This window comes from Alligator mississippiensis, chromosome 4 (genome assembly GCF_030867095.1).
Source record: "Alligator mississippiensis isolate rAllMis1 chromosome 4, rAllMis1, whole genome shotgun sequence".
Classification (NCBI taxonomy): domain Eukaryota; kingdom Metazoa; phylum Chordata; order Crocodylia; family Alligatoridae; genus Alligator; species Alligator mississippiensis.
This window is the reverse complement of record NC_081827.1, coordinates 137,070,928-137,088,290: the sequence shown is the minus strand read 5'-3', so window position 1 is coordinate 137,088,290 and position 17,363 is coordinate 137,070,928. Positions and strand designations below refer to the sequence as shown.

General features: G+C 46.7%; 1 protein-coding gene across 1 annotated transcript in view; it reads left to right on the top strand.

The window, feature by feature from the left end:
- The first annotated feature begins 12,556 nt into the window (after positions 1-12,556).
- Positions 12,557-17,363, top strand: part of LRP6 (LDL receptor related protein 6) — a 196,092-nt gene continuing 191,285 nt past the window's right edge. Inside the window, exon 1 of the mRNA XM_006267901.4 lies at positions 12,557-12,773. Coding sequence (XP_006267963.1) covers positions 12,716-12,773 — 58 coding nt within the window. The 5' untranslated portion in view covers positions 12,557-12,715. The remainder of the gene's footprint in view (positions 12,774-17,363) is intronic.

The window sequence follows — 17,363 nt, the reverse complement described above, 5'->3', positions numbered from 1 at the left end:
TAGTAGGTATCTGTCTGTCTTGCGAGGATAGAATTAAGCCGAGTGAGACATCAGCTTGCTGAATGTAATCCTTGCTTGAAAAGTACAGCTGGAGTGACAGCTTTAGGGTACAAAAGCCTGGGCAGGAGAACAGTACTTAAGAAGTATCCTGCAAATATTTTTCTCCTTCTGCAAAGAGGTATGGGTCTTTGATTTAAATTGGTTTTTAACAACATCCCATGGATTTTGATGCTTTTTGGCATAAGAAGTTAATAATTTATAGTCACAGTGAAACATAGGAAGTGCATAGCTTCATTAACAATCTTGCAGTTAAAGTGCCAAGAATCATAAACCACAAATTAACATGTATTTGAGGGTGGAAATAGTATTTTAAATGTATTGTTCACAGAAAAGAGCTTTTAATATGCCAAGATTAAATGGGGATTTTGTTCTGTGTAAGCTCTTTTCAGATCATTCTAAAGGTATTAGATTTTTCAAAATTGCAGGAAGGAAAAATTAGTAAAAGTTACATTAACTGTAAAGCCCTAACACTTGAAAAGGCATTGGAAGAGGCTTTATAAAACAGGTTTATTCAGACCCAACTCACTGCCTTTTGCATTACACAGACCCATGTGACCAAGTACTATATATGGACTGGGGTGTCAGAAGGACAGAATGGATGTTCTTGCCATAACCACGTTTTTGTTCTTGAGAAGAAAGTAGGATCTGTTTGTTTCAAAACTGAAAGCACAGCTTTCTATAAATACCTTTGAAACATGTATGACATAGCAAACACCTTTGCAGGGGCTCTTGGTGTTCCCCTGTCACATATCTGTGTTTTTCTTCCCAGCTGTACATGAAGGGTCTTTGTTGAAGGCCAGTGCTGCAGAAAAAGTATTCAAAGTAACCAACAGAGATGGGAGAGAAAAAAAAAATCACCAAATGAGTCTTTAACCATACGTAATTGATGCTTCCACCACCTCTTTGCTCAAAAAAATGAGTTATGGGCCATAAACTGTGAAAATCAGTATACATACAGTCAAAATATAACTTGAGCAAGAGAGTTTGTGGCAACCCAGTACTGCCAAAAGCACAAATTCAAGTCCCTGCTCATGCTAATGAAGGTTACAGGCTCAGTAAGAATGCACCTTTGTTCTCACTTTGATTTTGAAGAAGATTTTACTATCTTTAAATATAAACCCCTCAAATATCCTTTATCATAATCCTGCCTCTAACTGCTCAAGTAGGGGAAGACTCTGAGATGGAGGCACTGCAGATGAAGGTGACCCAGGTGAACTCTGAATTTGCAATGAACCAGTGACTCTTTTGGGTGCAATTGGATATTGTGCATGTATTTATTTTATAGACTGAGAAACCATACATTCTTGTATGTAGAAAGCGTTGCTTGTGCTCCCATAATTCTTTCCTTCAGAGAGAGGTTGTTAACCAGGGATGGGTAATTATTTGGGCTGGAGGGCCACTTAGGGAGTTTGGGTGGGCAAGCTGTTGCAGGCTGGGTCAGCACCCCTCCCTGCCCCGTGCAACAGCTCATCAAAACTCCTTAAGTGGCCCTCTGGCCCAAATAATTGCCCATACCTGGGCAGAGAGAACAAAGGCTAGGGGGAACCTAACCTTTGTTCCCCACTTCTCCCTGCACCCCCTCCTTTGCCCCAAGTCCCCAGCACATGGTCATACTGGTGATGCACTGTATTCCCACACACCAGCTCAGGCCATGTGGGTGCACCTGGGGCGGCTCCTGGCCAACCCAGCCGAGGGCCAGGGACTTGGGGAGGGGGAAGGAGTGCAGGGAGAAGGGCGGAAACCAAGCACAACACCAGCCCAGTTAGGCCCAGATGACCTGCAGCTCCTGGCCCTCTTCTCCCTCCACCCCAAGTCCCTGGCATGTGTCCAGGTCGGGCAGGAACCACATCAGCTGCACCCATGTGGCCCAAGGCAGCATGTGGAAATACAGTATGGCACCAGGCCAGCCTGGCCACATGCCAGGAACTTGAGGCAGAGGGGGAGTGCAGAGAGAAGGGGGCTGGGAGCTGTGGGTAATCTGGACTTGGCCAGGCTGGTGCCACACTGTTCTCTCCTTCTCTCTGCAACCCCTTTGCTGCCTGAAGTTCTTGGCACATAGCCAGGTCAGAGCCATGCTGTGTTCCTGCGTGTCACTTTGGGCCACATGGGTGCAGCTGGCGTGGCTCCTGCATGACTTGGCTATGACTGACTTGGAGCCACGCTAGCTGCACCCATGTGGCACTTAGAAGCCCATGGAAACAACACCGGTTCCTGTGCCCCTCCTAGGTCCCGGCCCTGCAGAGCCTGGATAGTCCACAGCTCCTGGCCCTTTTCCCCCTGCCTCCCCCTTCCCCTGCCAGTGGGGAGAACCTTACTTGAACTTTGACTTGCCAGGTGAAGGGTCGGAGCACATACAGACAGCCTCACCAGGCAGAAGCCTGGCCATGAATTCTATGCCCCACTGTGTTGGAGCTTACACTGGGGGCTGGAGGAGGGACAGGGCAGGCCAGCCTGGGAGGGGAGCAACAATTGCTGCTGCTGCAGCTGGCACGGGGAAGGGAGAAGGGTGAGAAGCACAGAAAGCTGGGGCAGCCATGGGCTGAATACAATTTTCTTTCAGAGGAGCAAGCGCAGACTGGGTAAAATCATTTGGCGGGCCAGATCCAGCCTGCAGGCCATATTTTGGCCACTCCTGCTGTTAACTCTAGGTTTCTAGCTGAATTCTAGCTTGGGCAATTACATTCTGATCTACATTCCCTCCTCCTGCAGTTTGAATTGGAAAAGGTATTTCTCTTTCCTTGTCCTGAACTCTGGTGTTGCTGTGCAATGTCAAACTGTTAAATGTCAGGCCATAAGTAGCGGTGTTCTTTAATGATAGATGACATATTCCCTATATTAAGCTTGTTTTTTCATTTGTAAATCACACTACGATTGAAAGGTATTTATGAAAGCTGTTCTGTGAGCATTTACTCTATGAATTGATGCTGTACCTTTCACAACTAGAGACATAAATTTCAGCCATTAATCCCTGTGACTGAAACTGTGAACATGTGCAACATTTTTATTAATAACTAATTCTTAAGCTTCAAAGGATGAAATGAAAAGCATAATTGGTAAATACTGAGGAAGTGTGTTGCAAAATGTTGAACTCTATAAAATTGTTCTGAAAAGGAAGTGTCTCAAAACTGTTGTTTAAAATGCACGCACATCACAGTTAATGGGGCCCATATGCAGGCCCTTTGGAAGTTTTTTAGCAAACTAAAATAAAATATTTCCATGCCTGTTGTCTGTTTTGTTTTGTTTTTTAAAGGATGTTTTAGCTCCACCAAGCTAGCATACAGGACTTGACAAATTTTCTACTCTTAACTTGCTAAAATGGTTGAAGTCAGAGCAAGGTGACAGCTTTATAGACTAACTCGTTCAGAATATGTGATATACATTAACATCTGTGTTAACCAGCATTTTACTAACTGGAATACTCTATTAAATGGAATTTCCAATACACCCCCCCCGTACAAGTTCTCACTTTAGCAACTGGAATTTTTGCTGAGTCTATCCAGCGTTCTCGTGCGCATCAAGTATTTGCATTACAAGTATGGCACTGTCTTCCGTATAACTCTCAGATAACTGGAATTTTTAGATAACCAGAACCCCTGTTACCCCACTCATACCAGATAACAAAACGTTTATTATAATCTGAATCACAGCATTTGACAAAGTAGGTTGTAGCCTAGGAAAGCTCATGCTGCTCTGAAGGAGTTAGTCTATGTAAGGTGCTATACTACTCTACCTTCTACAATATTTCAGACTAACAACTTCTTTCTAAAATGGTACTTGCATATTTTGGTGTTGAAATTTAGCCACTGCTAAATATTCATAAGGGTAGCATTGCCCGGTAGTCTAGTGGGCAGTGCAGAATTAGGGTTCGAATTCTGCCTGGTGAGAGCTGAAATCACTGCAGCCTAAACCCTGCTATGAGACCCTGGAGCAATACATTGGTCTTGAGAGCTCGAGTAGGAGTGGAGAAAAGCCAGGGAAGAGGCTAAGGGAACTGCATGACCTCAGACACTCTGGCTACCACTGCAGCAGTGACAGCATGTTTGTAAGGTAGGTGGTAGGTAAATCCCTGAGAACAGCTATCCTCCATCTCCACTCTTAAAGTGTTCCCACAGAATTTCTGTTGAAGTAGTCTGCATGTGCAGAGCTTTAGCCTCAAAGCAACAGCTCAAGCTGTTTCTCATCTTCAAGTTCTTAGCTGTGTGAGAACATTTGTGGCAGGCCACTTGGAGCCACAAATAAATGTCTGGTTGTCATTGTAAGCATCATGCCAGCTGCTAGTAGTAATAGGGAAGGAAGAAAGGAACAGACGTAAAGCACATGTAGATGACCATGAAAAGGGCATAAAGAGAGAGTGGCCACTGTGTATGGCAAAAGGGAACTTGAGTGGGCAGCTAATCTACTACTATGTAGGCACTACAGATGAAAGGAACAATCACTGTAGGAACAGTGAGTGTCATGCTTGTTATATAAATAGACTTCTCTGGTAGCAGCAGAGATATGAAGAGACTGGACCAAGATACAGGGATGAGATGAGGGGGGTCTCTAGAAAAAAGACAAATATTCCATTTGCTCATTCAAGGAAATCTATTAACTTAGCAGTGGAGTGTCAAAATGTGTCCCTTTTGATACTGGCCCAAGGGTTCACTAACTCCATTCTACCCACTGGTTACAGTAGCAGTATTGTAAAGAGGCTATTACCTTTTGGAACGGGACCAAAGAACAAACCCCTTTAGCTATAGTTATTATGAAGTGCATTCACCATAATTTTATAACTGACCTGGATTTGGAAAGGACAAGAATTAAGTCTTTTACGAGAAGTGAATACAGGGATTGTGGAAAGTGTCAGAGTGATGATGCTGGAAGCCAGTCTTCTATTTATCTAGTGCCATAAAATCAATGACAGTTCAAACCATCATTGCATTACGTTCTTCTGCACCCCAACCTTTCCTTTTCAGGGTGAGAGAAAACTTGATATTGGTGAGAATTTTGCCATTGATTTCAGTACAGCCAGCACTTCACCCTCCAGTGCCCATTGAGCAAGGGAACTAATCGTGCTGGTGGTTTCTGTTACCAGCTCACCAGACTTCAGCCCTGATACCTGTAAAGGATCCCATTGACTTCACTGGGACTTAGTGTTTTCATAAGAATCCATCTTTGTGCTTGCACAGATCTCTTTGCAGAGGCAGTCTTTGGTTGTACTGAACCTACAGTCAGAAGGTTGAGTTCTGAAGCAACTACTAAATATTAATCACTACAAGGAACTCTATATTACAAAAAATGCACATCCTCTTCTCACTGCCATTTATTTTGTTTTGCCTTTGAGCATAGATCAACTAATGTACCGAACCAGGTCTCTCAAACTGCTGCAGTGTAGAATGCATGAGGTACTTATTATGTGGTACTGCTGAAATAGAGGTGCACCAATAAAGATTTTCTTGGCAGATACCTATAGCTGATTATTTACCAGGCATATTGGCTGATACCAATCTGATAGCCGATTTACAGAAGCACAGCGAGGCAGCATGGAGAGCAGCTCCCTGCAGGAAAGTCTGGAGGGGAAGGGGCAGGGGGTGGAGCAGATCAAGGTCCCTGAAGTGAGGGAACAAGTGGGCGGGGCAGGAAGTGGGATGGAGCCACGGGTGGCTCATTCAAGGGATCAGCATTCCAGCATGTAAAAATTTCAGTGAGGGTGGTTGAACTAAAGGTCATCAAATGACCTTTGGTTAGTGCACCACCACCACCACCACTTTTAAGCACAGGGACACTTTTAGGAGTAGAGCGGAGCAGGGAGAGGTTGGATGCGAGCTGCCTGCTGCAGGCTTGGGGCTCTCCACCCTGCTGTCTTTGCCCTGGGAGCTGGTGCTAGCTGCATGTCCACTGCCTGTCCAGCAGTGGGGGCTACAACTTGCCGCTGCCAGACAGACAGGGGACACATGGCCAGCACACAGCCCCTGGGACAAAGGTAGCAGGGCAGAGAGCCCTGAACCTACAGCAGGCAACCCGCATTCACTCCACACAGATCTGGGGGGGCACATGTCCCACCATGACTCCCTCAGGGAGGTTTGCAGTGGCAGGGAGCCATGCCCTCCCATCCCGCATGACCCCTGACAACCTGCCTGTGGCTCTGTCCCACTCCCTGCCCTGGTCCCATTTGCAGCCCAGGTTGGGCAGTGCCCCCAGCCCCTGCCCCACTCCCTCCTTCACCATGGAGGCCTTGATCTGCCCCCCCATGGCCCTTTCTTTCCACAGACTTACCTGTAGGGTGCTGCTCTCCACACTGCCAATCGGCATTCCTGGCCATGTGCATCTGGGGACCCCCACCAGAAGGTGTATTATGTTGATCCATTAACTTTATCGGCTCATCAGCCAAAAAAACCCAATAGCCAATAATGTCAATTCTCCTTTTATCAGTGCCGATCCAATATGGCATAGATCAGTGCACTTCTACTCTAAAATAAACTACATTCTGCATTTCTGAGCTAGAAATAAAGCTAGAAAAATACTCTTGCTTCATTCTTCATTAATGATTTGGAAGATGGAATGGAGTGCACTCTCAACAGATTCAAAGATGACACCAAGCTGTAGGGAGTAGTAGATATGCTGGAGGGTAGGGGTAGGATTCAGAGTGACCTAGAAAAATTGGAGGATTGGGCCAAAAAAGAAATCCCATGAGGTTCAACAAGGACAAGTGCCAAGTCCTGCACTTAGAACAGAAGAATCCCATGCACTGCTGCAGGCTTGGAACCAACTGGTTAAGCAACTGCAAAAGAGGACCTGGGTGTTACAGTAGGAAATAAGCCAAATACGAGTCAACAGTGTGCCCTTGTTGCCAAGAAGGCTAACAGCCCATTGGCCTGCATTAGTAAGAGCACTGGCAGGGGATTGAGGGAAGTAATTTTTCCCTTCTATTTGGCACTGGTGAGGCCACAGCTGGAGTACTGTGTCCAGTTTTGGGTCCCCTACTACAGAAAGGATGTGGACAAGTTGGAGAGAGTCCAGCGGAGGGCAACAAAAATGGTTAGAGGGTTGAGGCACTTGTTGTGTCCCTGTGATGCTATAATGCATTGTATACCAGACAAGGAGACTAAGACACAGTTGTTCTAAACTAAAAGTAAGTTTATTGAACCCTAACAGATACAACTCTAATTAGAACTGAAGCAGCCTTAGCAGTTAAAAATGTTAGGTTTGTAGCTAGTCAAAGCAGATGCTCAGCACCCTGTAATGTTGCAAACACAACTTCACTGCTTGATCAGGCCATGAAGTCTTCTTGTCCAGGGCTCCTGGTCCCCACATCTGATGTCAAGACAGGATCTTGGATCGGTGACAGGATCTCTTCAAGCTTTCTTCAGGAGTGTTCTGAAGGATACACTCCCTCACCTTTCTTTATATCATATAGCTTGTATTTCTTAATATGTAAAATTAGCTTAAACTTTCCTCTTAATACACATTGATAATCTTGCTTCTGTTTGCCAAATATGGTTACCTTTAACTAGAATTTTCTATCTTGAAGTAATCTTTTCATTCTTAGGTGGGGGTAGGTTTTGCTCTGACTGTTCCTCTTTTGCCCATACCACATTTATTCCGTTTAGTTAGCTAGCTTCCTGATTAATTTTAAGTCAGAGACAGTATTTTGCCATCTGTTCCTTTCACTGGGTGCATGTCTCAACCACAATGCAAGCTAGGCATACAGCTTGAGCCAAGCACAAGGGTCAAACCAAAGCCTCAAGGCCTCTGGGTCCCAATACACGTGACTTCTGGGGAAAGGCCACAGGAATTGGGCTTATGTAGTCTGAAGAGAAGACTCAGGGGGTGGGATTTAATTGCAGCCTTCAACTACCTGTCTGTAGAGTGGTTCCAAAGAAGATGGAGTTAAACTGTTCTCAGTGGTGGCAGATGACAGAAAAAGGAGAAATGGTCTCAAGTTGCAGCAAGGGAAGTTGAGATTAGATATTAGGAAAAACTGTCTCACTTGGAGTGTAGTAAGGTACTAGAACAGGTTACCTAGAGACGGGGTGGAATCTCCATCCTTGGAGGGTTTTAAGGCCTGGTTCGACAAAGCCCTGGCTGGAATGATCTAGTTGGGGATGGCCCTGCTTTAAGCAGGGGGTTGGGCTAGATGACCTCCTCAAGTCCCTTCCAACCTTAATTTTCTATGGTTTGGTGGAAGGGGTAAAGGGGGTTGGGCTCGATAGCTCAGGGAGAGATTCCTCCCCCCTTGTGTTATACAATTCACTACAGATTTTGCATTCCTCTTTTTAAAAGGTTAATAACTTATTTTAAATTATGACTGTACAATTTAAATTACACTACAACATTATGCAATTGCTATTTCTTCTGGACCTAGCTCAGATAACATTCTGCTTTTCCTGCAATGCTGAGTTGTGCTGACCAGGGCTGGATATAGGTCACTTGGTGCCTAGGTGCAGGTAATAGAATGCCATCCTTAGTGACTTTTAGGGGTGCCTGGGACACTCCTGAGTCTCTTTACATTTGCCCTTCCTGCTGGGAACAGACCCCCGCTTCACTTACCTGCCAGGTCCTGATGTTTCTTTGGGTTCTGAAGAGGAAGCTGCCCCAGGGTTTCCCAGTAGGGTCATGAAGCTCAAGAACACCTTGCAGTGACGAGCATCAGCCTTAAGGGCTCTTTGTATGCTTCTACCTTCCCTTAACATGCTCTATGCCTTATAGGTGTTGCCTGTATACCATCCATTTGTGGGGGCTTCAGCCTCCTGAGCTTCTGCTCCTTTTTATCTGGCTAGGCCTACCAGCCAAGGTCCACGATTTAAGACTTGACTTCGAGGCCCTAGCTCAACAAACCACTCTGGGCTCCTGGCCCGTTATACCACGGCACTGGGCTCCCCAGTCTCTTTAACACTGCACCCCTGTGGTGCTGAGTTGTTGGGGCCTCAGCCTTCCCCAACTTTACCCCTTATTCTATACCTTGGCCTCCCAGCCTAGGCCCACTTGGTAGGACCTGACATTGAGGCACTAGGGCATCCCTCCACTCCGGGCTGCGTGCCCTGTATGGTTGTGCCTGCTATAGCACAGGCTCTTTAGCCCTCCAGCTGTGCATTGTGGACACTAATGAGGTCTCCACCTCCCCTACAGCCTCAGCCACAACCAGTCTAAAAAAAAACATAAACAATAAGCCTCTGCGCTATAACAAAAATAAAGGCAAAGAAGACAATTTGCCTGCTTATGTTTCCAGGGTCTCTGTCTCTCTGCATCCCACCACTAGCTGCTCGCTCTCTCATGAAGCTGCCCCTACTTTGTGAGTTCTCAGGAATCCACTCTCTCTGCAACTTAATCCCCCCCCAGCCAGTTTAGGCATCACTTATGTAGTCCTGGCCTGAGCCCTCTTCCAATCACCTGATGCCCCCTCAGCTGACCAACCAGCCAGACTCAGCTTTTAACCCCTTTTCTGCCAGTAGGATGTGCCCTGAAGGCTCTGGTCTTAAAGGGGCTGCCCTGCTTTCCAGTAACAGGGCTAGGGTTCCCTGTTACAGTGCAGCATGGCATGCAGAAATCCCTGCTCTGCCCCTGAGGTTTGCATTCTCCAAATGCAGTGGCAGAGGCAAGGGAAGCCATTTTCCCCATTAAGAGACAGAGGGCAACATTTGGTGTCATTATCTACCCTGCAATGGCAACAGGGGCCCTCTCTAAGTCCCAGAGATTTCCAGCGTTTCCCAGTATCTACCCTGACTGATGATGAAATCTATTTGGCTGGTGGCATAGCTGTACCTCCTTTCACACATCAGGTACTGCCTCACCAGCAAAAGGACACTTGCTGGCATACAAGCATCAACAAGCAGGGTATTTTTTCTGGCATCACTATGTTGGTTAGGTGGCTTGATTTATTTTTTTACATGCTTCTAGTTGACTTAACTCTGATAGGAAAATCTTGTAATGTAGATCCAGCTCCAGCAGACATCACTACTTTCGTTTACACTATTTATATTCTCAAGCTTGTCCTTGCAGTCATTAAACTAGAAACAACCTACTTTATAGAACTGTTTTCCATGGAAGCTGAGATTCAGATATAATCACACGGCTTCAGGACCTGGGGCCTCATGCAAGATCCATAATCAAGTCAAGTGAGTTCAGAGGTCACTGTGACCACTGGGGCACCTTAGATGCTGTGCATTATTGGTGATTCTTCAGGCAAAGTGACATAGTGGCACCCATCTCCTCTCCAGGTATGGGATGGCCGCTGTCTCACAGGGAGCTCATCTGCCCTTTGACAAGTCTTGTTTTTATTTCTGCTGGGTGTCCGCACATACTCCTCACTCAGGCTAGCCTGGTGGGAGCACCGGTTTAGTTGCCAACAACCCGACCCAGAACAGGCTGTACTGGTTTACATGGTACCAGAGAGCAGACCAAGAGAAGCCTGGCTTGACAGATCCATAATACCTAATTTTAATCTGGTTTTGATGCTGATTTCCTGTGATAAATAATAATTTGAAAGAATAAGCAATTATGAAATATTTGTTGAGCAAGTATTCTTTTTTCTGTGTTTCTGATAGGTCTGAACATGTTATGACCATTTAATGTGATATTCTCTCACCTTCTGCCGTAAACGTTTGTGTATTAGAATTGTGTTCTATTAAATGGTTGTTACAAGGCAGATAAGAGACAAAGTGGTGGGTAAGTCCTTATGTATGTCTCATTGTATGAATCAGTAAATGGAGCTTGTAATGTGAATGAAAGAAACTAATGAACAGAAAATGTGTCAGTGGATCCAAGTACAAAAGACCAGAATACCTTGGAAAAGAAGTATTTTAAAGTTCTTATAAATGGATAACCAATATACTGTGCCTCACAAAACTGTGAAAATCTATTTATAGTAGTTTTCCAAGCAAGGGATATATTTCAGTGGACATTATTTGGGGAAATGGTCCAGAAAGTGTGTTTAGGTATGAAACATAGCCTCTCTGTTTTATATTTGGGCTTTTTGACCACTTTCAAAGTAAAAAGGGAAAAATAATGGCGACCAAAAAAAAAGCAAACAGGGACATTTGTGTGAGCAATTGATCAGGCAACATTACTGCAATTAAGCAGCAAAATCCTGACAAAAGGATTAAGGTAAGCAATGAGGAAAGGCAAGATTGTCGCTTGCCAGTTCGCACGGGGGACACGCACACAGATCATAGCTTTATTGTACAATGCAAGTTTTTTTTTGGGGGGGGGAGGAGAGACAGGCTACTGATACTCGAGCACTACACGACTGAGCCAGTTCGTTCCTTGTCCCCACCCCCGGCAGCGGTTTTCAACCCTGTTTTCAGACTGGAGGCCCCCCCGGGAAAACTCTACCTCTGCTTTGAAGATGGAAAAATAACAGGGCAGCTTTTCCCTCCCCAAGAGCTGCGAAGGGCCACCACAAGGCAGAAGGTTTTGAATCCTAGGGATTCCTAGTTGAAGTCTCTGGGTTCGTCCCGGGATCCACCTTGCGTCCCCTCACGCCCAGGGCACACAAAGGAGACCCCAGTCCCCGAGGTCGGACACGTCGCGGCTGCTCCAGCGGGACCCCGCGACCCGCTGCCGGGGGCGTCGCATGCGCTCTGCCGCTGCCTCCCCGCCAGGGGAGCCGCGCGGGCCACCTGCAGCACTGGCAGCGGATCAGGCCGCCCTTTGTGACGCGGCGGCTGCGACTCCGGCTGCTGTCCTGTTCCCGAAAGTAGACCCGGCTATCCCGCTCCCCGAAGGAAAAGGGAGGCGAGGAAGAAAATAGTCCCGTTGGTATGCCGCCGCCGGCGGATGCGTCCCCGCGCCTGTGCAGTGAGGTTTGCAAAGAGCCGGGGCTGCGGGACGCGCTACACACAGTGTGGTGTAGGACAGGGCAGTGGACGGAGGTGGTGTTATGCGATGTACTCCAATGTACAGTAATGTACAGCAGTGAAATGCGATGCACTCCAGTGTAGTGCGATGCAATGTGGGGCAGGGTAACGCACTCCAGTGAATGGATTCATAGATAATACGCGGCAGGAAGGGGCCTTGGAAGACTGTCGTGTCCCGCCGACCTGCACCCAGCAGGAAAGACAGCTGGGATCAGAGAATGTGATGCACTGCAGTGTAGTATAGGGCAGTGAAACGCGATGCAGTCCAGTGCACAGAGGTGCAGTGTAGAGCACTCCAACGCTGCGTGGCGTCCGGCAATGCAATGCACTCCCATGTAGCGTGCTGTATGGCAACACAATGCAATGCAATGCAACGCACTCCAAGGCAGGGGAGGGGAGGGGAGGGCAGTGAAATGCAATGCGATGCACTCCAACCCCCGAGTGCAGTGCCGTGCAATGCACTCCCACGCTGTGTCAGGCAAAGCAATGCACTTCCGGCTGCCCAGCGCACGGACGCACGCAGGGAGAGGGCCTGGAGGCTGCAGGGAGACAAGCGGGGCGGGGCGCCGGTAGGAGGCGGGGCCCGTATCCCTGCGCTGAGCTGCGCTGCGCACACGGCGGGGGTGGGCCAGGCGCTCTGATGGGGGCTTTGCAGCAGCCCTGGCGCGGCGGCGCGGCGGAGGCGGCGGCCTGCTAGGCAGGGGCAGGAGCGCGAGCGCGCCGCGGGGCCCCCCGCCCGCCCGCCGCAGCATGAGCCGGCCGCAGCCGCGGGGGTGCCGCCGCCCGCCTCCCCCGCGCCGCCGCCCGTGAGAGCCGGGGACATGGGGCCCGCGCCGCGGAGACTGCTGCTGCTGGCCGCGCTCTGCGCCCTCGCGCGAGGTGAGGCGGCCGGGGCCATGTTGCGGCAGGGAGAGGGGCTGGGGCCGGGGCCGGAGGGGCTTCGGGGGTCCCCTGAGGGTGGCGCTGGGCTGGGCGCGGGCCCCTTCTCGCCTCCGTGTCCCCGCTCCCCTCGGGCGGGGGCCGTGGGCAGGGCATGGGGTCCTCTGCGTGCCGAGGGGGAAGGGGTGGTCTAGAGGCCGGCCTTGGGTTGAGCTTTACTCCCGCCCCCCACAACAAACCAAGCGCCCCGTCGGCAAGCAGCGTACGATGGGTTTCTTTGAGGAGCGCGGGGCCTGGCGGCTCTGTCCTGAGGAGTGTTTATGGTCCTTCTTGAGCATCTTGAGGGGCGTTAAGCTCCTCTCATCTGTCCTGAGAAGTGTTTAAGGCTCTGCTGAGCTGTCCTGAGAAGCGTTCACATCCTCCTTATCTGTCCTGAGAAGCGTTAGGCTTCTCTCTCCTGTCCTGAGAAGCCCCTCACATCTGTCCTGATACTTGTTTCAGGCCCTGCTGATCTGCCCTGAGAAGCGTTTCAGGTTCTGACCCTGTCCTGGGACTTGCAAGAAGTTTGTGGTCCGGAAGCGGTGGGTTGCAGTGACTGATGCTCTGCATTTTCAGAGCTCCTCTGAAAGCTGGCAGTTGGCTGCCATTCAACGTTTTTAATTGAACTCCCCCCCCTCCCCCCCTTCCTGCGCTGTGGAGCACAAAACTGCAGCCAAGGGATTTCTGTGCTGTACGTTTGACTATAATAACTGTTTCAGCTCATCTGAAATGATCTCTGTTGGTTAGGAGGAGGCACCTAGTTGGCATCTTTTTTTTTTTTTTAATTTACTCTTTTACACAGTTAATAAGGAAGGGGGGGAGGCTTTGATACTATTGGGGGGGAAAAGCAATCCCATTTTTTACTTAAAAGCTGGCCAGCTGGCACTAATGAGTTTGTTTTGATGGGAACTGGAAGGAAGGTGGTTTGGTTTGGAGGAAGTGCTTGATAGCCAGTTGCTCAGTGCTCTGGAAAAGCAAGATTTCGCCACGGCAGTCCTTGTCTTCCCATGCATCTGTTTGCCATATTGTATCCTGTTGGAGGGAGAGTTATACTTAGGTACATGAGCTGTGTAACATTTCATGCCCTACTTGTGCTAGAAAAGTTTGATTGGATCTCAGGAATAGGAATGAACCAAAACTTTTCTGAATACAGCATTTTCTTATTCATGTTTTCTTCATGCAAATGTATCTAGCTCTAACTTTGTTTATGACTTGGCTATTTTTTTTTCCTTTCGCTATAGTGGCAAATGGAGGAGGATTTTGGCACTCATGACTGTCATTTTTTCAAATTAGCACACAGTTGCATATACTTTGCAAGTTTTCATGAACCCTGTGATTCTTAGGGAGAAACTTTTGAAAGACATTAAGTTTGTAAATCATCCTGGATTGTCACCCCCCCCTCCTCCCATCTTTGTCTGTTGCTAAAGACATTTGCATCAAAACAGTATCTTTGTTTCTTCAGAGTTCATCTGCTCCTGCTGCTTCTCTTCCCACCTGAAGTCTTACTCTCAGTGACATTACAGTAATTTCCACAGCAGCTAATTGTTATTTTGGATACCTATAAGCAGCAGGAGCAACTAGCTGAGTGCTGAAAGAAAGAAAGCTTGAATTTTCATGCAGATGCCCTTTCTAATAAACAACATATGATATGCAAGCAGAATTGGCTCCAAGTAAAATGTATTCAGTTTTCAAGAGGTGTCAGCAGTTTCTTAATGAGGCAAAAGCAGTTGCCAGCTTGAGAATGTTAGAGGTATGATTAAGTTTATACATGCAGGTAAAGGGGAAGTTTGGCATATGTGTGTTTACTTCTTTCTTTGTGAACTCAGCACTGTGAAATGTGCCAAACTAACAGCATGGGAGATGTGAAGGATGCTTGATGTGCAAAAGATGCAGTGGAACACATGCTTTCTTTGCCTACCTAATAGCCAGATGACAGCAGTAATTTCTGTTAACGTGCCTACCAACCCAGAGTGAATTTAAACCAATATCCTGGAAGTATAAGGTTGCAATTAAATCCCTTATGATTAAGACTTGGAAAAATAGCAGACACCTACTAGTTAAAGTGGATATGTAATATATAGGACCTCTTCACCAGTCCTGGGACTGTGAGAAGCCAGGCCCGCTACCAGGTGCAGAGTGTATGTTGGATTTATAGTGGGTTGATGTCTCTGGAGCCTACTGAAAAGTTCCTTTGCTTGTGGCAGCCTCTGGCCTACTTTGGCAGCTGGAAAGAGAATATGTGAGGAGTCCACCTTATCCTAGAACTGCCCAATGGCTGGAATTCTCTGAACAGCAGCAGTGCCTGCTATTGCTTGGAGCTTTCTCCAAACTACAGAGGAGTGTGATGGACTTGGTTCGTGTCAGCTTCACTGTTTCCCACTGCATTTTAATAGTAGCTGTGAAACTGCTGGAGTATTATTAGATTATTCAGTGCTGCATGGAGGCAGCAGTAGCCAAGGAAGATGATACCACTTAAGTTTACATTTGCAAACTTAACTTTCCTGTCAACCCTGCTAGGTATGCATCAAAAGTTGACTGAATAGAAAGCTTATAAATCATGTATGGGCTTTACATATTGCAGTATTTGAATACTGAACAGGTCTGCAGTTGTGGTTTGGGTCAGTTCTGTAAGAAATGAAGTGTTTGGTTGGGGGACTGACATTTCAGTGATTGCTTTTTCTCATTATGTGAAGAGATGTAGAATTTGTTTGGTAACTATTTTTATTGGACTAACTGTGTAGTTGGGAGAGACAAGCTCCTGGGCAGAAAATTAGAGTGTATCCCATATTAGAGATGGGTATATGATATTGTATGTTGTTCTACTTGGTTTCCCTCTGTCTCACCTGAAAGCTTTCTGAAACCAGTATGATCTAAAGTTTGGCAAACTCCATTATTAATACAGAAGTTGCCACAATTGTATCTCTACAGCATGTTGCATTGTCATCCTATAATCACTGAAAGACTCTTTTTAGGAGAGTGATTATTACATCTGTGGCAGAGTTTTTAATGTGGCTGAGATCTAAGATAAAGTAGCATTATGGAAAAGGATGTTAAAAATGTGATGGAATATGCTAGTATTTCTGTTTGGCTAAAGTTTTAATTTACTTTGCCAGAAGTTTGTGATAATGATGCATTGCCTATATCCTCCTTTTAGGAGTATACAAGGTTTTAGCTGAAAAATGTAAATTATAATATTTTATGATTAAATATATTATTCAGAGTGACGTTAAGCAATCGTGGTTTATCCTGCATGTCTGCTCTCCTCCCCCTCTCCCCCGCTGCCTCCCACTCTGTAACTGGTGTCTTATCTTCACTCACAAAATTTTTAGCAAGGTGAGAGATTCTCTTGTGTATATATACAACTGTGCAGCTAGGAAATAATATGGGAATATTCATCTGCCTGTCTCTGGGAACAGAAACATCTCTGTATTTTCAAACATCTGTGTCTGCCTTTATGATGACACCCCCTCTTAGAAATCCTAGCATCAAGAATTCTTCCTCCATAGACCCATTCCCCTGTTTACTTCTTATTCTTAAGTAGAGCACAGTATTTTAATTTTTCTCCCTGACTCTTGGGGAAAGAAGAATCTCTCATCTCTTGATCTATTGCCATTCATCTCTGGCAGCCAGCCCTCATCTTCAGTCCAGCATGCTTTGTAACCCCCTCAGACAATGTCAGGTCTGAGTTTATACTTTTTTTTTAACCACATAAAAAGACTAGAGCAATTTTTCTGTTGCAAAGAAATCAGACCATAACAGGGCAGAATAGTTTGGACATTAGAGATTTCATACAGGAATCTATAGGTTTATCTTGTGCATCATGTTTGCACACCAAACAGTGCTAACGTTGTGTGGCATCCCATGGCACCTGTGAAAGGATCTCAGGGCACCTCAGGGTGCTGCAGCACCCTGGTTAAGAATCATTGCGCTAGACCTTCTTGGACAGGATGCTTGGAGGAACTCTGCCAGAGGCATGTGGCAGCAAGGGAATGGAAGTAGGCCCCACAATTTCATCCCTATTAGCTTTCTGCTCCTGCTGTCATAGTCACTGCAGGGAGGATGTTGACAAGGAGGTCTGATGACCCTGAGGGGACCATGTATGGGAGGGAGGGGCCATATAAAAAATGTGTATGTGTACACACAAATACAGTCCAAACATCTGCTTGAGGGTCTTGAGATGCCAGACTGTGTTTCAGGTGAATTTCACTTGTAATTAAAGAAATACAGCTTATTATACTCTCAGCATTCATTGTGGTAGACAAACTGATGAAAGATGCTGTGCTCTATGAATTTTGTGGCCAAAGTGTACTTCAGGGAAATAAGCTCTCTTTTCTAACCCTTCATTGGACATGTGCAAAGAAGTGTGGATTGAAAATGTGACACTGTTGTGAGGTAAGGATTTTTATAGGTGATATTTTTTTATTGCACTAGAGTCGTACTTGGGAGGAACCCGAGACACCTCCGTCCCTGGCACCATGACCAGCTGAGGGTTTTTCAGCAGGGGCTCAGTAAAGCCTGGTACAGACTCCAGGCTTTACTGGAGCAACCATG